We start from the raw sequence: 21,774 nt of genomic DNA on the forward strand, positions 1-21,774 counted from the left end.
ATACTGAGCAAGAATATGACAAAATAACAACTTTCTCGTTACCGTCAATAAGGTCGAGAATCGCTTGCACCTGTTTTTCTGTTGCTTTCACCCCTAGCGAACCATTATACAGATTACCACCTTAAAAGCGACGTCTGGGAGGTGTCGGAGGAGGTTCTGTAGAAATATATTATATCACTTTAAAAAAACAAATAATATTTATTTTGTATTTTTATACTGAAATTATTTCTTTTCATTTTTTTTTTTTATAAGAATCATCAAAAAGAAGTGAGAACTTATCGCCGGCGCACTACTGAGCACGGGTCTCCATTTCAATAACACTCAAGTAATAAAAATAGTACCTAACACGATATACTAGTACCAACAAATTTCAAAGGCACTTGTAAACCTTTACTTCAATAAGTACCTACAAGCTTCACAAAAATAAATAATAGATTCTGTATTCCTTGTTAGCACCCTTCAGGTTCAGATACGGAACCCTAAAAAGCATGACAATAAAGAAATCCCGAAAGACGTATAGTATATGGTAATAATTTTACTCTAAATACCTAGGCACCTATACCTACCTACGTATTTATGCAAAATTAAAAACAATTGGAATGATAAAGAAATGTCAAGAAGGTACAAAAAGTAGATAAGTTTACCCAGTTACCTATTTAAAAATCGTTTTAATAACGAGTTTTTATTTTAGCCTTCATCACGGCTAAAACTAATACAAAAATCGAACAACCCAAGCTCCAAGCACGCCGGAGCTATAACAGACACTCGGTTCCTATGGCTACCTCCCAGTTCCATCATGAGACCCTGGATATAATCCACTATGCCCACCCGGTTCCATCATGAGACCACACAAACACACACATTTCCAAAAAGACCAATACAATTTACGTACCTAACCTATAATAACAAATATGCGCGTCACAAATCTACAAAATCAAGTAACTAACCTAATCTGTGATAATATCAACTCCGAATATCGAAATATGATATTATTTACATTCAGTATTCACCCACAACCAAGTTCACAAATAAATAAAACTACTGTCCTGATTGAATAGCAAAATCGAAAGAATCTATTTGATAAATGAAACTACCGAGGGGCGATATTCCAAACGAATTAAAAACCAACGCGTAGCGATAGAATATAATATTTTATCGCGTATGATATTCGCTACTGATATCGTGTGACGTAGATCGTAGGTCTATCTTTGGCAAACGCCTCGTCAAATTTAAAAGCAATTACTAATAGAAAATGTATTGCTTTAAAAATTTTATATTAAATATGGGGTTTAAGGAATATCTAATATCCTGAATATTTTTTTATATTGAATATGTATTATAGATAAATTATTTTTTGACACCACTACTACACACGTGTCGCGTGTAAGTGCTGTATACGCAATTGGTGTGAATCGGCCTTAAGTGTAGCCTATTTGTTCGAATAACTTAAAATTATGTGTGTTACATAAAACCTATTTATAAAACTTCTAAAACAAATTGATATCTAAGGTTTCCTTAATCTACGCCAATGCTTTATCATCTATCTCTCCATGTACAGTACGCATGTGACTGTGCCAACTGCACTTCTGCACGAACCCCCGACCGCACTGCAGACATTTATACCGCCTGTCGTTCATATGAATGCGCATATGCTCCTTCAAAATCCACTTCTTCGTGTACCACTTCAAGCAAACATCACACTGGAAATCCTTCTGCCCCGTGTGTTTCAACATGTGGAATTTCAACTGATCTTTGGAAAAGAACTTCATTTCACACTCCGTGCATGGGAAATTCCTTTCCATCAAGTGATATTTCTTCGTGTGTATCCTTAACGCGAATTGCGTCGTGAAAGTTTTATCACAGGATAAACACTTCCGGATGATTGGCGACATTCCATGAACGCTAACCATATGCTGGTCCTTCAAGGGACTGCTTTTAAACCGCTCGTTACAAATCCCACATTTGTTCGGCATACTCATAAATTTGTGTACTGTATAAAAGTGTTGTCTCCTCTTCTGATCTGTTTGGAAAACTTTGTCGCACTTGTTACATTCGAAAGAACCTGTTTTATGGGATTGTTTATGGTTTATCATCGCCCTCCGATTAATGCTTCCATAATCACAAACTTCACATACGTAATTTCTGTAATGGGTTTTCATGTGTTCCACTAGTATTTTGTATTTGTTGAAGACTAGATGGCAAATTGCGCACTGAAGATCTTCACCGTCAAATTTGAACGGAATGATCTGGTTCTTTACATCCCTATGGATTAACTTTTTGTGTTCGTTTTGCAAGTGATCCAGTAAGCCCTCTACTGTGTCTATGCCTACATCACATAATTTACATTTCAACAGAGTTATATCAAGCTTGAGAACGTAACCGCTCGAGCTCTGTTTCTTCATGAATTCACGTCTATCGTTGCTACTGTTATGTTTCAATAACGTATGAGTTTTCAGTTCCGCTGGATTAACATAGTGTTCCGTACAAAAACAACATGTATAGGTAAACCCATCGCGGCTTAGAATCGGCGTTGCGGTCGAATTTCCTAACACAACTTCGAAATTATTGGCATGTTTGTCTTTCTCGGACATAGGAATGGCGCGAGGACTTTTTATCGTTTTGAATTTCCCTCTGTCCATAACAATGTTAATGGTAGGTGTTTTAACTTTAACTGCTTTGGCTTTTTTAGATACAACTATCTTCTTGACTTCTTCGTTAACATTACTCTTCGTGGCATCGTCGGTTGTTTCACTTTTGACGATCAACCGACGCTTACCTACAAAACAAAACGTCAAATTACTTTCACCAAGTGCCATCAACACTACAGTCGAGTCATCATGATCAACCCATTTCCGGTCCACTACTGAGTACGGGTCTCCTCTCAGTCAGGGTTTAGGCCATAGTCTGCCACGCTGGCCCAATGCGGATTGGCAGACTTCACACACGTTTGAGAACATGGAGAACTCTTAGGCATGCAGGTTTCCTCACGATGTTTTCCTTCACCGTTAAAGCAAGTGATATATTTTAATTGCTTAAAACGCACATAACTGAAAAGTTAGTAGTGCGTGCCCGGGATCGAACCCCCGACCTCCGATTAGGAGGCGGACGTTCTAACCACTAGGCTATCACAGCTACAACACTACAGTATTCACTTTTAACTTTAAAATTTTTTCATTCACTTTACGAACCGATTCGCGTGGTTTATTTTATGTCATTCCAGCTCGAGGATTTAAAATAGAGCTAGTAATAAATTCGGTATAGTGTGTCTATTCATCCTAGGTATTAAGGGGCTCCAATTAAGTAGGTAAGTTAAGGGTAAAGATACCAGAAAATAAACTCATAATAATTCACAAGTTATAAAAAACTTGGGGTTTAACGGTTTTAATCACTGTTGTGCTTTGTTAAATCGTCATACAATAATAATTATTGTAAGATTTTCGACAAAGAAAATAAGTAATTTATTGTGAGAATCGTAACTTGAAATGCCTATTATGCAACTGAACGCGTCGACAAGTCTCAACGGCTCACTCAACGGCAGCAACCTACAGTAGTAACTCCATTCTCCATTACTTTTGCGTCTTAGACTGAGATCTATAGACCGTACTTTGACTTTGCTTAGACTTAAGCTTCGGTTAAAACGAGACCGATTCATGTTAACAGGGCTCTCTTCGTCACTCGTTTCATACAATCGTAGTTCCAATTTCATTTGAATATTAAGCAACCAAAGTCCATGAAATTTTGCAGACATATTCTAGAAACTAATATCTGTGTCTGTGGTGTTTTAGATTTTTCTAAAAATATGTAGTTTTAAAATTACAGGGGCTCAAAGATTTGTATGAAAATTTTTAAGACCGTGTAACTTTGAAACCGAATATTTTAACAGAAATCTGGAAAACCACAGACATAGATATTAGTTTCTAGAATATGTCTGAAAAATTTCATGGACTTTGGTTGTTTAATATTCAAATGAAATTGGAACTACGATTGTATGAAACGAGTGACGGAGAGAGCCCTCTTAATGATATAGAGCTGTCTCGTTTTAATAGAGTCTTAAGTCTGAGCAATGTCAAAGCGCGCTCTGTAGATCTCAGCCTTAGTCCACTGCAAACTTGATGGTGAACTTGATCGTATATGGCTAGCGATACAATTTAACTTTGACCGCCAATAAAAACTAATCGGGTTTATGATTTGTTGATTTTTGCTAAATTCTTTGACTTTAATCATAGAGGTGCAACCCTTTGCATCGTATTGGTGGTCGAAGTTTAACGGTAGGTACATGTTAACGTAACTTTAACTGCCTGTTATGCAACTAGACGCGTCGACAAGTCTCAACGGCTCACTCAACGGCAGCAACCTACAATAGTATCTCCATTCTCTACTGCTTTTGTTTCTAAGGCTGAGGTTGAAATATATGGAGCGCACTTTGAATTTACTTAGACTTAAGCTTTGGTGAGACAGATTTATGTTAGTGATATAGCGCTGTCTCGTTTTAACAGTGTCTTAACAGGGCTCTCTCCGTCACTTACTCCATACAATCGTAGTTCCAACATTTGAATATTAAGCAACCAAAGTCCATGAAATCTTGCAGACATAGTCTATAAACTAATATCTGTGCCTGTGGTGTTCAGATTTTTCTAAAAATATGTAGTTTTAAAATTACAGGGGCTCAAAGATTTGTATGTGAATTTTTAAGACCGCGTAACTGTGAAACCGAATATTTTAACAGAAATCTGGAAAACCACAGGCATAGATATTAGTTTCTAGAATATGTCTGCAAAAAAAATTTCATGGACTTTGGTTGCTGAATATTCAAATGAAATTGGAACTACGTTTGTATGGAGCGAGTGACGGAGAGACCCCTCTTAAGTCTGAGCAAAGTCAAAGTGCGCTCCATAAATCTCAGCCTTAGAGAAAGTATGATAATGTTCTCTAGTTTTAAAAAGTTCTGTTACCTATTGTACCTAATTATATTTTAATTTTTTTAAATATCTAAAAAAAAATATAATTGAAACAATTAGTGTCTGTTAATAATTATTTATTAGGAAGAAATGATACATATGATATAAGTTACATGACTAAATACTACTAGGTAACCTAAGTATTAGATAATTAAGCACTAATCATATACAAATAGACATTACAATGCAATACGGTATATGACATATATGTAAGTATTTGCAGCTCGAACTTTTGAAAGAGATCTCTGCGTCATAGAGCGTCGTCTCTGTCACTCATAACTATGTGAAGTCTCAACGACAACGACAGAGACAACACTATTAAACCTCTATCTCTTTCTAAGGTTCGATATGCAATATTTTACTGCCGGGTTTTCTACTACTTACTTATTTTAAACGTTAAAATCTTTAATTTTTTTTTTTTTTTTGGAAATATTACAGATCCATAAAGATGATCAGTATGGACTTCGTCTGTGTTGGCGTTAGCTGGCGCGCGTGCTCTGCCCTTTTTGGAGTGTGTTTTTTTGTTAGAAGTGGCCGGGTTTTGTGTTTTACTGGTGTTTTAGGTGGTGGAACTGACTGGGAAGCGCTCTAAAGGGGCGCTGCGGGTGTGTCGGCGAGCGCCGGCACAGATGAAGTCCATACTTATATAGTTTCCCTAACTTGTAAATAACTACAAACTTGACAATGGCTAATCTTTGTAAAGCCAGACAAGAGAAGAAGAAAAAAAAAGATCGGTATACAAGTAACCCTAAAAACTTCACTGTGGCTTATTCTGTAATAGACAATCTTTAAACAGAAATAACAGGTCTAAATGTATTTCTGTCCCTTTCATAATGTTCCCTGCAGAAAAGGATATCACAAGATTCAGCTCTGATTGTGACTAATTCTGTTGTACATAATAACTTAACTAAAATGGCAGTCTAAGTGTATTGCTATCCCTTGCATAACGCAACCTGCGGAAAAGGATAGCACTAGATATAGACCTGTCTGCAGTTTAGTTTTAAATATTTTAGAGGACAATAGAATTAAGTTAAGACTTGAGATCTGTAAAGCGAACTTTTGCTTTACAGATTGCACTATTAAAACGAGACAGTGTTATATCACTGGCATAAATCTGTCTCGTTTCAATAGAAACTTAAGTCTGAGTCTTAAGTCAAAGTCAAAGTAGGCTCCATAGATCGCAATGTAGTATATAAGATTAGATGTAAGAAAATAATGATGTAATTGCTATAGTTATATTAATAAAGTTAAAAATTAATTACTTTGTTTCTGTGGTTTTTATGTTCTCTATCTTTATATAAACATTTTACGCACGATGTTTTAAAAGGTCATTTTTTAGGGTTCCGTAGGTACCTCAAAAGGATAAAGGAACCCTTACAGGATCACTTCGTTGTCTGTGTAATTAAGCTTTTGGTTCCTTGTATGTCTATCTGTTTGTCACTCTGTCTGTAATGTCTGTCAATTCATGAGCATCAAAACCTATAGGGTCCATTGACCTAGAATCATACAAAGTATTTTAGCACAATTAAAGGAAAAATCCGAAGCCGTTAATTTGTGGTTCCCCTCGACCAAATAAAATTAGTTTAACTAAATCAAGATGGCGCTGTCTGTCATTAACTTGCAAATTTTAATCATACTGGTTTGAGATTTTTTGTACGATGTGACAAAACTCTTAGAGTGCGTGTCGACTCGCACTGGACCGGGTTTTTACAAATATATCACACTTCACACTAATATTATAAAGGCGAAAGTTTGTGTGTATGTTTGTTATCCCTTTACGCAAAAACTACTAAACGAATTTAGTTGAAATTTGGATAAGAGTTAGATAATATCCTGGATTAGCATAAGCTACTTTTTATCCCGGAAAATCAAAGAGTTTCCACGGGATATTTAGAAAACCTAAATCCACGCGGCCGAATCAATCCATCATCTAGTATAAACCATCATAGCTTTTAATACAACACGCTATTATCAGTCTCTCCATGCACAGAACGCATGTGACCTCTCCAGCTGCACTTCTGCACGAACCCCCGACCGCACTGCAGACATTTATACCGCCTGTCGTTCATATGAATGCGCATATGCTCACTCAAAACATACTTCCTAGTGAACCATTTCAAGCAAACATCACACTGGAAATCCTTCTGCCCCGTGTGTTTCAACATGTGGAATTTCAACTGTTCCTTGGAAAAGAACTTCATTTCGCACTCTTCACACTTGTAGTCCCTTTCCATTAAATGATCTTTCTTTGTGTGTATCCGTAAAGCGAATTGGGTTGGAAACACTTTGTCACAGGCTAGACATTTCCGAACCACTGGTTTCATTCCATGCACGCTAATCATATGCTGATCCTTTATTGGGAAGCTTTTGAATCTTTCGTTACATACAGTACATTTGGCCGGCATGCTTTTAAATTTATGGATTGTATACGAATGCTGCCTCATCTTCTGGAGAGTTTCAAAAACTTTACTGCACGTGTTGCATTCGAAAGAGCCTGTTTTGTGTGATTTCTTATGAGTCAACATTAACTTCCGATTGAAACATCCGTAGTCACAAACCTCACACACATAATTCCTGTAATGGCTACGCATGTGACCTAACAAAACTTTGTAAGTGGTGAAGACTCGTGGACAAATTGCACACTTCAGTTCTTCCCCATCAAATTTGAAAGGAACGATCTGATTCTTTATATCCGTATAGATGAGCTTTTTGTGCTCGTTTTGCAAATGGTCAAATAGTCCTTCTAACGTGTCAATGTTTGTGTCACATATGGTACATTTCAACATAGTAATATCTAGCTTTAGTAAATAACCACCTGAGGTTTGTGTCTTCATGAACTTACGTCTATCGTCTCTGTTATCATGTTTCATTAATGTGTGAGTTTTTAAATCAGCGGGATGTTTAAAGTGTTCTGTACAATATATACACGTATAGGCAAACCCGTTATGATTTCGGATAGGCGTTGCTGTAGAGTGTGCCAATACAACTTCAAAGTTGTTACAGTGTTTATCTTTTTCAAAAATTGGAGTAGAGCGTGGATTTTTAATCGTTTTAAATAACCCTTTATCCATAGTAATGTTAATGGTAGGCTTTTTAACTTTAACAGTTTCTGTTTTTGTAGGCTTATTAACTGTCTTCTTGACTTCATTTCTAAAGTTACTTTTCTTGGTATCTTCGGTAATTTCAGTTTTGACGGTTAACTGATGCTTACCTACAAAACAAAATGGTATAATTACTTTCGTTGACTTTTTTGGCTTCATCAAAAGATATTTCAATTTGAAAAGACGTACGCCATACTATAAGATCTTTTTCATGTCCACAGTACGTTGTGTTATGGGTTGAAACAGGTTTAAGAAAGTATATTATAACTTTCATTAAACAATTAAAGTTTCCTGTGCAATAAATTATGATGAAGAAAATAATGTCATCACATTATTGAATCTAATCAAATATAATTAATCAAATAAAAATTGTGCCAATATATAAAAATTCTATCGCCAAAGTACCTATTCATTTACATTATATTTTTACTAGTGGCAGATTTTTATGACCATTTGGAAGTTTATTATTTAACAAGTGTAAATTAAAAATTTATAACACCCCCGACAAGTGAAGGTTACATTAACTAGAAAAGAGCTGATAACTTTCAAACGGCTGAACCGATTTTCTTGGATTATAGCTAAGAACACTCTCGATCAAGCAACCTTTCAAACAAAAAAAAAACTAAATTAAAATCGGTTCATTCGCTTAGGCGCTACGATGCCACCAGACAGATACACAGATACACACGTCAAACTTATAACACCCCTCTTTTTGGGTCGGGAGTTAAAAAACGAGTTTAAAGAGAGCTATCTAGTGAATAAGAGCTTAATGTTATGACACTTAAATACATTAAAAAAATACATTATGTTTCAAAAGATTTTTGTCCATTGTCTAGTAATCTATTTCTTCATGCACAGAACGAATGTGCCGATGCAATTTGCACTTCTGGGTGAAACTTTGTTTACACTCCAAACATGCAAACCGCCTACTATTCGAATGAGTGTGCATATGCTTGCCCAAAATCCACTTTCGACTGAAGCATTTCATGCAAACGTCACATTTGAACTCTTTTTTTCCCGTATGCTTCACCATGTGGTATTTCAACTCCGCACCAGTGTAGAATCTCATTTCACACTCCTTGCACGGATACCGCCTTTCCACTAAGTGATATCTCTTAGTGTGGATCCGCAACGCGTTTTGATTTGTAAAGGTTTTATCGCAGGCTGTACATTTGCGAATTATCGGAGGCATTCCATGTACTGTAACCATATGTTGGTCCTTCATTGGTCCACTATGGAACCTTTCATTACAAATAGTGCATTTGGCCGGCATGTTCTTAAATTTGTGGACTGTATTCATATGCATCCTCCTTCTCAGATGAGTTTCAAACACTTTGTCACACTCGCCACATTCAAAGGAGCCAGTTTTGTGGGATTGTTTATGGTGGGCCATGGTTTTCTGATTGACACATCCGTAGTTACAAACCTCACATACGTAATTTCTGTAATGAGTTTTCATGTGTTCTAGAAGGATTTTGAATTTGTTAAAGACGAGATGGCAAACGGTGCATCGAAGGTCTTCGCTTTCAAATCTAAACGGAATAATCAAGTTCTTTACATCTGTATGGATAATTTTTTTGTGTTCGTTCTGCAAATGCTCGAACAATTCTTCTAGCTTGCTAATGCTTTTGTCGCATACTCTACATTTCAACAGAGTGATATCAAGTTTGAGTAGATAGCGACTGGATGTCTTTTTCTCCATAAAATCACGTCTATCAAAGCTGTTATCGTGTGTAATTAATGTATGAGTTTTTAGTTCCGCTGGGGTTTTAAATAACGCCGTACAAAAACAACATGTATAGGCGAACCCGTCGTGGCTTCGAATTGGTGTTGCAGTTGAGAATCCTAAGATCACTTCAAAATTAGTAACATGCTTTTGTTTTTCGGAAATTTTAACGGGCCTTTCCTTTATCTTTTTATCTACTTTCTTCAATAAAGCCTTTTTAGGTACTTTAACCTGAGCTGGACTTTTAACTATTTCAACGGCACCTTTTATCACTTTAGGCTTATTCTGTATAGCGGTTACATGTGGTATTGAAGGTTCTTTTATTATTTCAGGAATCCGTGTCATTAAAGTTTCTTTATTAAGTATATAAACCTCATTCTCTTTAGGAATAACTGTACTGTTTTTGTCATGACTCTCCTGGACATCCTGCCTGTCACTTTTGGTGATCAACTGATGATTACCTACAAAACAAAACGATATAATTACTTTCGTCAATATCGATTAGCATTTTAATGCCAATATTAAAATCTTTTCCATTTTATAAACAGTATCACACTATCACACTAATATTATAAAGGCGAAAGTTTGTTTGTGTGTGTGTGTGTGTGTATGTTTGTTACTCCTTCACGCAAAAACTACTGGACGGATTTGGCTGAAATTCGGAATGGAGATAGATAATATCCTGGATTAGCACATAGGCTACTTTTTATCCCGGAAAACCAAAGAGTTCCCACGGGATTTCGAAAAACCTAAATCCACGCGGACGAAGTCGCAGGCGTCAGCTAGTGTATAATGTATTTCAAATCTTATCGCTGTTTGAGTGAAACACTAATATCGCATCAGGTTAATGAAAACGAGTAGAATTATGTGAAACACATTTCGTGAGCTAATCAAGAACCTTTTTTTTATTTAAGATCGCCAAGCCCTACTGGAGAGCACAGATGATGAGGTTTTAATTTGAGTTTGTCAGCTAAGAAAATATCGTTTTACTCTTGTTTTTAAGTAAGTTAAGATATTTCAAATTATTATATGCAGGACGCCTCCTTAGGCTCATCAGAAAATATCAGAATAGCGGTTTCGTATGATGTCAACCACAGAAGTCAACAAAGATAGTCTACGAGAAACTACAATTTTAAACGATATATTATTACGGATGGAACGCCAACCACTATAACTAGAAACTAGTACACAGAATTAGAGCTTAGTAACTTAATTGCTATATGTTTAACAGTTATTTAGATTAATTATATTTCAAACACCAGAAAATTATTATACAGATATCGTATACAGGGTGTTTGATAATTAGTATATAAAGACGACACGTACCCATGCTACTTTGATCTGAAAAATACAATACTGAAGTATAATGACGAAATAAAATTATAAAAATTTCCAAACAAAATTTTAAAAAAAAATTATGTGAAAGTTTTCATGACCCTAACGTGCCCTAACTCACTGAAATCGTTGGCCATCTTTAGATAGGCCAAGGCCAACGATCTCAGTGATTTAGGGCACGTTAGGGCCATGAAAACTTGGACATTAAAAAAGATTAAAATTTTGCATGGAAATTTTTATAATTTTATTTCGTCATTTTACTTCAGCATTGTATTTATCAGATCAAAGTAGCATGGTTATGTGTCGTCTTTATATACTAATTATCAAACACCCTGAATATCTACATAAGTATGAACTATACAGTCACACTATCATTAAGGCCTTCATATTGGCCGCAAAGTGCCGGTCAGCGGCAGCACTGCAGCCACGCTGCTTTGTAAATTCATATACAGTGTACCCCCGGTAATCCGAGAAACATTTTGCAGGGCCGTGTCGGACTATCGAATTTGTCGGATTATAGAGTACTGCCTAAGACCCCCTATAGTCCGGAAATGTTTACAAAAGAGTACCTTGTAATCCGACAAATTACAGATCCAATGATAAGATTCTTTATGTTATATGTTTATATTTACTCTGAAGCACAAATCATACTTCATTATGTTATGTCAAATTTAGTAAATTAAACAATATTGACGTCATCAATGCTATAGAACTTACAAAAATAATAACTTTACATTAGGAAATAATTATGTACAAACAAATGTAGATATTAAAATAAGAAGATTGACAAAAATATTCAATAATAGACATGTCGGATTATGGGGGGTGCCGGATTAGACAGGGGCCGGATTACCGGGGGTCCACTGTAAATAAAAACGCGCGACTGCAGCGCTAGACCCGCGCTGCGGATTCGACGCGCGTCTGTTCATCAGTCGAAATTATATGGATTCACAAAGTAGCGCGGCTGTAGCGCTGCAGTCGCGCGGCACTTTGCAGCAAAGAAGGCGCCCTAAGAAGCAGAATACGGTTGAAGGAGCAACGACACTTTTTAATGTTTTCTGTTAATTAACTACTGTCCAGCGTGAAAATGCAGCCAGTATTCTTGGCACCTTTCCACGCGGGCATGATTTGTACAGTAATTAGATAAGACTAGCTTTAAATTTTGTTGTAATATTTTCATTTAAAAAAACCGGCCAAGTGCGAGTCAGACTCGCGCACCGAGGGTTCCGTTCTCGGCCATTTTTCCGAGATTTGGCACGATAAATCAAAAACTATTATGCATAAAAATAAATATAAAAAATTTTCAAAAGAAAAATAAAACCGACTTCAAAAACCAAAAACACTAAAAAGTAGAAAATAATTTTTGTTTAGCTACACATGTAATGTACCTAGGTATGAAGTCGAGCGAGCATATTAAAACAAAATTAGAAATCCAAGAGTGAAGCTCGCCCGACTTCATTCCTAGGTACATTACATGTGTAGCTAAACAAAAATTATTTTCTACTTTTTAGTGTTTTTGGTTTTTAAGTCGGTTTTATTTTTCTTTTGAAAATTTTTTATTTTACAATTTTTAGTGGCCCCACTGTACTATAATATGCTATGCCCAGTTAAAACCCTACTGTTTACTAAGCTATTACAGTGATCGCGAGCAATTTGCTCTTATCCATTGAGGAGTTCTGTTCTCCATCTCCGAAGATATTCATCAGATCTTCACCAAATTTATATGGGACCACCTGCACAGTATACCCTTTCAAACAAAAAAAAAATTTTCCAAATCGGTCCAGGGGTCTTTGAGTAATCGGGGAACATACATAAAAATAAAAAAAAAAAAAAAAAAAAAAAAAAAAAAAAAAAAAAAAAGATCCCGACGAATTGAGAACCTCCTCCTTTTTTGGAAGTCGGTTAAAAAATCTGTTTTAAAATGTACAGGTAAAGCTCTTTCATATGATACCCCACTTGGTATAGTTATCTTACTTTGAAAATTTAAACACATTTTAATTTTTTTCTGCGAGTAACCACAAATTCACGGTTTTCGGATTTATTCCTGTACTTTTGCTATAAGACCTAACTACCTGCCAAATTTCATGATTCTAGGTCAACGGGAACTACCCTATAGGTTTTCTTGACAGACACGACGGACGGACAGACAGGCAGACAACAAAGTGATTCTATAAGGGTTCCGTTTTTCCTTTTGAGGTACGGAACCCTAAAATAATAATTAATTAACTACTTTATGATATCTGAGAGTAACTAAAAGCATCCTTTTCAGTTTACGTCGTAGACATTGTCTCGTCATCTATCTCTCCGATCTCTCCGTGAATGGTACGCAGATGATTGTGGAAACTGCGCCTCTGTACGAAATCTCTACCACACCGCACGCACGTATACCGCCTATGCCTCATATGGATGCGTTTCACATGCTGCTTCACAATTTTTTTCGACGTAAACCATTTCGTGCAAATTTCACATTGAAAGACCTTTCTGCCAGAGTGTTTCAGTAGCATGTGCTTGTTCAGCTGAGCTTCGGAAGTGCAACTCGTATCGCACTCTATACAAGGAACAAGTTGTTTCATATGAACGCGTTTCATGTGGTCCTTCAAAATTTTACCCGAGGTGAACCGTTTCACGCAAACGTCACATTGGAAGTCCCGTTTGCCAGTGTGTTTTATTAACACGTGTTTCTTTAGGTCCGATCGGGTGGCGAAATTCATACCGCAGTCGGTACATGGGAAAGGTTTCTCCATTAAATGGTATCTCTTAATGTGCAAGTGTAACCACTTTCGGGTGGTAAACGTTTTGTCACAAGCTTTGCACTGTTGTAGCACTGGTTTGATATCATGCACGGTAGCCATGTGCGTGTCTTTAACCGTGCCGTGCTTGAATCTCATATTACAGATCGCGCATTTATACGGCATGTTCATAAATATATGGATCATATTCATGTGCTTTCTCAAACTCGGCCGAGTTTCGAATACTTTATCGCACTTGGTACATCCGAAGGACCCCACATCATGTGATTCTTTATGGTGGTACATCCTGCTGCGACTGATACATCCGTAATCGCAAACTTCGCATACGTAATTCCTGAAATGCGTGTGCATGTGCTCCAAAAGCACCTTGAATTTGCTGAACGCGAGAGAACATACCGCACATTTCAATTCTTCATCGTCAAATTTAAATGGAATTATCTGAGTCTTCATATCCATATAGATGAGTTTTTGGTGCGCGTCTTGCAAATGGTCTAACAATCCATCTATCGTATGGATGTCTTCGTCACATACTTTGCATTTCAGCTGCGTAATATCAAGTTTGAGTATATATTCGAAGGTGCATTGTTTCTTCATGAATTGTCGTCTTTCATCACTGTTGTCATGCGCCACTAATGTGTGTGCTTTTAATTTCGCGGGGTTATTATACTGGTTCATACAAAAACAGCACTTATAGTTGATCCCGTCATGACTTCGAATTGGCGTTGCAGTCGAATTTGCCAGAATAACTTCAAAATTATTATAGTGTTTCTTTTTCTCGGTTACTGGTCTAGGCTTCTTTTTAGCGAGTCCAGTCAATGAAGTATCGGTAGGTGTTCTTTGTTCGGTTTTATATCTTGGGACTGGATCTGGAAAAATTTCTACCACGAGAGTGTTATCATTGTTTTCGTAATACTGTTCGTCCTCCTGAAACTCATCAATTTTCTCAGTTTTAATATTCCTCTTGACATCTTCGGTTATCTCACTTTTGATGAGCAATTGTTGACGTACGTACGTACCTATAAAAGAAAATGTACTTTTGAATTTATATAAATGTTGCTCTTTCTTAAAAATTATTTGCGATATTGATTTTTCCAGATTGTTTAGCCGCTTTAACAAATATGTACATTATAAAAATAATATAGAGGGGTCAATTTAGTCAAAAAATGTCACTGATCTAGGACAAGATCAAAAAAAAAAGTCTGCGAACGGTTCTTGGTGTTATTTATCGATAGAAAAGTGTACCAAAATCGGATAATCACAAGAGGCTTAATTACTCGTACTTATCCAGATGGAATTAATTCTATGTCTCATGGTATATTGACCCGTCTAATATTATTTTAATATTCATTCATCTATTATGTATTCCAATATTATTCACAATGTTTTTTTACAATTTTTGTACCACAGGTCACAATATTAGTGTCTAGCAATTGCTAGGTTAGTAGGGAGACGCGTTAAGAGGGTTCTCTCCGTCACTCGCTTCATACAAACGTAGTTCCAATTTCATTTGAATATTAAGCAACCAAAGTCCATGAAACTTTGCAGACATATTCTAGAAACTAATATCTCTGTCTGTGGTTTTCCAGATTTCTGTTAAAATATTCGGTTTCAAAGTTACGCGGTCTTAAAAATTTAACATACAAATCTTTGAGCCCCTGTAATTTTAAAACTACATACTTTTAGAAAAATCTAAAACACCACAGACACAGATATTAGTTTCTAGAATATGTCTGCAAAATTTCATGGACTTTGGTTGCTTAATATTCAAATGAAATTGGAACTACGATTGTATGAAGCGAGTGACGGAGAGAGCCCTGTTAATCTTTAAAGAAGTCGTTTAGAACATATCTTGCAAATAAACATTAGAATTCAAGCAATTTATGTCTAGGATAAAGGATCATAAATTTAAACAACTCACTTTTCTTGTTTGCAAAGTATGTATAAGTAGATAACAGACCTACAGTGCCCTGCGTGTTCAATACAACAATATGCATCAGTAATATATGCAGATGCTGATATAACTGTCTTCTACGCGATCATGCGAATTAATGCGTCCAAGTTGGGTAGATTTGTGGACGGCACCACCACTCTTCGCATCACATTTTGGCATATAGGCTTCACCCTCTACAGAGGTAAAATACTTGAATGTTGCATAGATAGGCAATACAGTATGCAGTTTAAGCACTACCATGAAGTACTTGATTTGTTATTTACACTATCTACTACACGGAAAGAAGTTAGTATGGGACTCTCTCTGTAACGCAATCCCATACAAATGAGACGACAATCTCAGTGGGCGTGAACCATTTTGAGATACTAACCAATCACAAACATATTTCAAAACACGTTCGAAATCATTGTTTCGTTTGTGATTGGTTGGCCTCAAAATGGTCAACGCCCACTGAGTTTTTCATCTCTGTCATTTGTATGGGATTGTAACAGAGACAACCCTATACTAACTTCGTTCTGGGGATCGAGTATAGATAAGAGAAACATTTACCTACGGGCGAAATAACTAAATCTATTATCTGTCGATAGTTACTCGGCAACATTGTTATTCGTCAAAAATTGTATAGTATTTTTTGTCAATTAAAGACGTCGCTAAGTAACTTATCGACAGATTACGGATAGATTGATTTCATTTCGACCGAAAGACCACTGTCTGCAGACAGACCATAATCTGCCAAAAGGAATGTTCTAGAAAACAAATCTGAATAAAAATATTGATACTTGATCGTTCAGATTCTAACTATAATTTGAGCAAACGATATGGCTGTTTCGGTTGGAACTTATGTTCAAGTTTAGTAATACAAGTGTAAATTAAAAATTTATAACACCCCCGACGATCCAAAGTATTTGAGTTTTCCAAAACATCATTTTCAAATAAATAATTATGTATTTAGGCAACGTCCATCTTGACAGCTTGACATTTGTTTATTGACATAATATTATGAACCTAACGGTAATCTAACCTTCTTTTCTACAAGAAAACTAGAAAAGAGCTGATAACTCTTAAACGGCCACTCTCGATCAAGCCACCTTTCAAACAAAAAAAACTAAATTAAAATCGGTTCATTCGTTTAGGCGCTACGATGCCACAGACAGATACACAGATACACAGACACACAGATACACACGACAAACTTATAACACCCCTCTTTTTGGGTCGGGGGTTAAAAACAGGTTTAGTCGTAAAAGTAAATTGTAAGTGAAACGCATATTCATAGTAGAAGATAATAATTTAGATTTTATTATGAAGCATTTATGAAGCAATTATTACAAGTATATAACTACTTAGATTTTTAATATATTTTAATTTTTACGTTTTATATTATTCTTCGCATTTTATTCTGCTACGAAATCTTGAATCCTGTGGGTACATTGTCAGGATTTTTTCTCCCAATATGATACACAGAAATTGCCTAATTGCCTAATCATCAGTCTCTCCATGTACAGTACGCATGTGACTTCGCCAGCTGCACTTCTGCACGAACCCCCGACCGCACTGCAGACATTTATACCGCCTGTCGTTCATATGAATGCGCAGGTGCTCCTTCAAAACCTTTTTTGAGGTGTACCATTTCAGGCAGACTTCACATTGAAAATCCTTCTTCCCCGTGTGTTTCAACATGTGGTATTTTAACCGTGCATTTTCAAAGAAGGTCATTTCGCACTCCGTGCATTTAAACCGTCTCTCCATCAGGTGAAATTTTTTCGTATGCAGTCTCAGCAAGTTCTGGGTTGTAAATGTTTTATCACAAGCGGAACACTTTCGGATTACTGGCGTCATTCCGTGCACAGCAACCATGTGCTTGTCCTTCATTGGACCGCTTTTGAATCTCTCGTTACAGATCCCGCATTTATTGGGCATATTCCTGTATTTGTGGACCGCACTCATATGCGACCTCAGCCTCTCACGGGTTTCAAAAACTTTACTGCAAATGCTACATTCGAAAGAACCCGTTTTATGGGATAGCTTGTGATATTTCATAACTTTACGATTAACACATCCATAGTCGCAAACGTCGCATACGTAATTTTTGTAATGCGTATGCATGTGTTCTAAAAGGACTTTGAATTTGCTGAAGACGAGAGAACAAACGACACATTTCAGTTCTTCATCGTTAAATTTAAATGGAATCATTTGATTCTTCACATCAGTGTAGATGAGCTTTTTGTGCTCGTTTTGCAAATGATCAAATAATCCTTCCAATGTGTCAATGTTTTTGTCACATTCTTTACATTTCAATAGAGTAATATCAAGTTTGAGTAAATAATCAAAGGTGCATTGTTTCTTCATGAAATCTCGTCTTTCGTCAATGTTGTCATGTGTTGTTAATGTGTGTTGTTTCAGTTCAGCTGGATCAGTGTACTGCTCCGTACAAAAGCAACACGTATAGGCAAACCCGTCGTGGCTTCGAATCGGCGTTGCAGTCGAATGTGCTAACACAGCTTCAAAATTGGTATAGTGTTTGGATTTTTCTGTTATTAGACTAGGCTTGTCCCCTATTTGGGTAGCTTTGGGTAGTTCTTTTAAAGTATTGCCAGATATTTTAATTACAATGGTTTTATTTTTTGGAATTGCTGCGGGCCTTTTTACAGTCTTTGATAGCCTTTTGACTGTTACGTTAGGTATTTTAGTTACAGCCTTTACAGTGTCTGGAGCTGGGAGATTTCTATTGATCTTTTTGGTACATCGTTTGTTTTCCTTGCACTTAACTAGTTTCTCAACTTTACTGTGACTCTTCGCGGCATCGTCGGTTATTTCACTTTTGATGATCAACTGATGGCCGACACCTATAAAAAAATATTCAAGCAATTTATTTCTGAGTAGGCTTCGCTGCTGTAACGTTTAAATCTACTAACGGGTTTTGGAATCTGTCTAGAGCAAACCTCTGGCAAAAAAATGTGAAATTAGTGAGCCATATAAACTAGAATGGGTATCGAGACAGGGAGAGCTGTTTAATTTGTATTTTAATAAAGTGATTGAGGGGACAGCAATACCAGAGTCATATATTCTACACACAAATTGTAGATGAACTCCTTTTGCTGAACCCTGCAATAGAAGACAATATCGAGAAGCACAGAATGGTTGATTAATTTTAATTTTTAATGAGGTGTTTTATAATTTAATTCTTAAGTACCTCGAAAGTACATTGACATCTTGCATCTTGCTCTAATCTATGTCCTAGACGTTGCCTTATCATCTATCTCTCCGTGTACAGTACGCATGTGACTGCGCCAACTGCACTTCTGCACGAACCCCCGACCGCACTGCAGACACGTGAACCGCCTGTCGTTCATATGAATGCGCATGTGCTCCTTCAGAACCGACTTCCTAGTGAACCATTTCAGGCAAACGTCACATTGGAAATCCTTCCTCCCCGTGTGTTTCAGCATGTGGTATTGCAACTGGTTCTTGGCAAAGAAGGTCATTTCGCACTCCGTACATTTGAAGCGTCTTTCCATGAGGTGAAATCTTTTCGTATGCAATCGAAGCAAGTTTTGACTTGTAAATGTTTGGTCGCAGGCGGAACACTTCCTGATTACTGGCGACATCCCATGCACGGTAACCAAGTGTTGATCCTTCAATTTATTACTTCTGAATCTCTCATTACAAACCCCACATTTATTCGGCATGTTCTTGTATTTGTGGACTGCTTTCATATGCGATCTCATCCTGTCACGAGTTTGGAACACTTTATTGCATTCGCTGCATTCGAAGGAGCCTGTTTTATGGGAGTGTTCGTGGGACTTCATAGCCCTCCGATTAATGCATCCGTAATCACAAATTTCACATACGTAATTTCTGTAATGCGTGTGCATGTGATTTAAGAGAACTTTGAATTTGCTGAAGGCAAGAGAGCAAACTACGCATTTCATCTCTTCATCGCCAAATTTAAATGGTATAATCTGATTCTTCACATCCGTATGGATGAGTTTTTTGTGATTGTTTTGTAAGTGATCTAACAATCCTTCCAAAGTGTCAATGCTTTCATCGCATATGTTGCATTTCAACAGCGTTATATCAAGCTTGAGTAAATAATTACCCGAGGTTTGTTTCCTCATAAACTCACGCCTATCCTCGCTGTTGTTGTGTGTAATCAAGGTATGGTTTTTTAAATCCAGTGGGTTTTTATATTGATCAGTGCAAAAGCAACACGTATAGGTAAATCCGTCGTGACTTCGAATCGGGGTTGCAGTCGAATGCGCTAACACAGCATCAAAATTGGTAAAATGTTTATTTTTCTCCATTACTGGATCGTTGTCCCTGTATATCTTAGGCTTAGGTAGTCCTTTCACTAAAGTATGGTTGTGTGGTAATTTTAATATAGTAGTTTTGTTTAGATTTGGAGTGGGTCTTTTTACAGTTAACTTTTTAACTGTTACGTTAGGCATTTTAGCTATAGCTGTTACAATGTCTGTGGCTGGTAGATTTTTTTTGGTCTTTTCTATAAACTGTTTGTTTCCCTCAGACTTATCTGGTTTCTCAACTTTAATAGTCTTCTTGACATCCTCGGTTATTTCACTTTTGATGATCAACCGATGGTCGACACCTATAAAGAAAACGTACTTTTGAATTTGTGTGAATGTTGCTCTTTCTAAAACATCATTTGCGGTATTATTGTGACATTCTATATATTTCACTGTTTAAAAATAATATGCCGCACAAATCTTGTACATGTGTAAAAACTTGGATTTTAAAATGTATTCCTTAAAAAGGCTGATGTAATGCTTAAATTCACTTATAGGTTTAAATCTATCTAGATTAAAACGCCTTCAAAAACTTTTGAACTTAGTGGTGCTCATTAAAAGGTGGGTTGACACAGGGAGGACTGATGTTACCTAAATTGTTTAGTTTGTATGTTAACTAGCAGATGGAGGGCCTCAGCAGGCAGTCAGGTGTTCAACATATACGAACGATTTAATGGTTTACATAGTTCCTTTCAGTCCCTAAGTTATAGTCTTAGAAAGTTGCTATGTATTGTGAGGTATACAGAGTGTTTGGTAATTAGTATATAATGAGGACACGTACCCATGCTACTTTGATCTGATAAATACAATACTGAAGTAAAATGACGAAATGAAATTATAAAAATTTCCATACAAGTTTTTTTTTTTAATGACCAAGTTTTCATGGCCCTAATGTGCCCTAACTCACTGAGATCATTGGCGTCGGCCTATATAAAGATGGCCAATGATCTCAGTGAGTTAGGGCACGTTAGGGTCATGAAAACTTTGACATATATTTTTTTTAAATTTTTTATGGAAATTTTATAATTTTATTTCGTCATTATACTTCAGCATTGTGTTTATCAGATCAAAGTAGCATGGGTACGTGTCGTCAATATATATACTAATTACCAAACACCACAATTCTAATTTAATTTAGAACTGTCAAACCTCATTAACTAGGCGCCAGTCGTGAACAATTCAGTCTTGAAGTTTAGAATTTATATTCCTTCTTTTTTTAGGAATATTAAAAAGAAAAAGATGGATAAACTCTTAATTTAGTTTAGGTACAACACAATCGACGCCAACGTATCTTTCCAAAATCAAAGTATCCACTATCCATACTAATATTATAAATGCGAGTGTGTCTGTCTGTCTGCTACGTTTTCACGGCCCCACCGCTGAACCGATTTTAATGAAATTTGGTACAGACTTGGGTTACATCCCGCGGAAGACATAGGCTAATTTTTATCCCGGAAAATGAAAGAGAGTTCCTACGGGATTAAAAAAAACGAAATCCACGCGAGCGAAATCGCGGGCTTCCTCTAGTCCATACTAATATTATAAATGCGAAAGTGTGTCTGTCGGTCTGTCTGCTACCTTTTCACGGCCCAACAGTGTAACCGATTCTGACGTTTGGTACAGGGTTAGCTTATATCCCGGGGACGTAC

General features: G+C 36.6%; 3 protein-coding genes across 3 annotated transcripts; all 3 read right to left on the reverse strand.

Annotated features, from left to right (window-relative positions):
* Positions 1–1,520: 1,520 nt before the first annotated feature.
* LOC123878294 (zinc finger protein OZF-like) lies at positions 1,521–2,816 on the reverse strand. The gene has a single exon (XM_045925440.1). It carries the CDS (start codon positions 2,814–2,816, stop codon positions 1,521–1,523), a length of 1,296 nt encoding a protein of 431 aa, XP_045781396.1.
* Positions 2,817–5,574: 2,758 nt separating this feature from the next.
* LOC123878555 (zinc finger protein 568-like) lies at positions 5,575–8,593 on the reverse strand. Its single transcript, XM_045925830.1, has one exon. It carries the CDS (start codon positions 8,216–8,218, stop codon positions 6,911–6,913), a length of 1,308 nt encoding a protein of 435 aa, XP_045781786.1. The 5' UTR covers positions 8,219–8,593; the 3' UTR covers positions 5,575–6,910.
* A 4,628-nt stretch (positions 8,594–13,221) lies between these two features.
* On the reverse strand, positions 13,222–19,166 carry LOC123878554 (gastrula zinc finger protein XlCGF26.1-like). The gene is made up of 3 exons (XM_045925829.1): positions 19,015–19,166; positions 17,928–18,667; positions 13,222–14,221 (listed from the first exon to the last, which is right to left on the reverse strand). The coding sequence occupies exons 1-3, from the start codon at positions 19,031–19,033 to the stop codon at positions 13,391–13,393; spliced, it is 1,590 nt and encodes a 529-aa protein (XP_045781785.1). The 5' UTR covers positions 19,034–19,166; the 3' UTR covers positions 13,222–13,390.
* Between the last annotated feature and the right edge of the window lie 2,608 nt (positions 19,167–21,774).

Source organism: Maniola jurtina, chromosome 26 (assembly GCF_905333055.1).
Source record: "Maniola jurtina chromosome 26, ilManJurt1.1, whole genome shotgun sequence".
Classification (NCBI taxonomy): Eukaryota; Metazoa; Arthropoda; class Insecta; order Lepidoptera; family Nymphalidae; genus Maniola; species Maniola jurtina.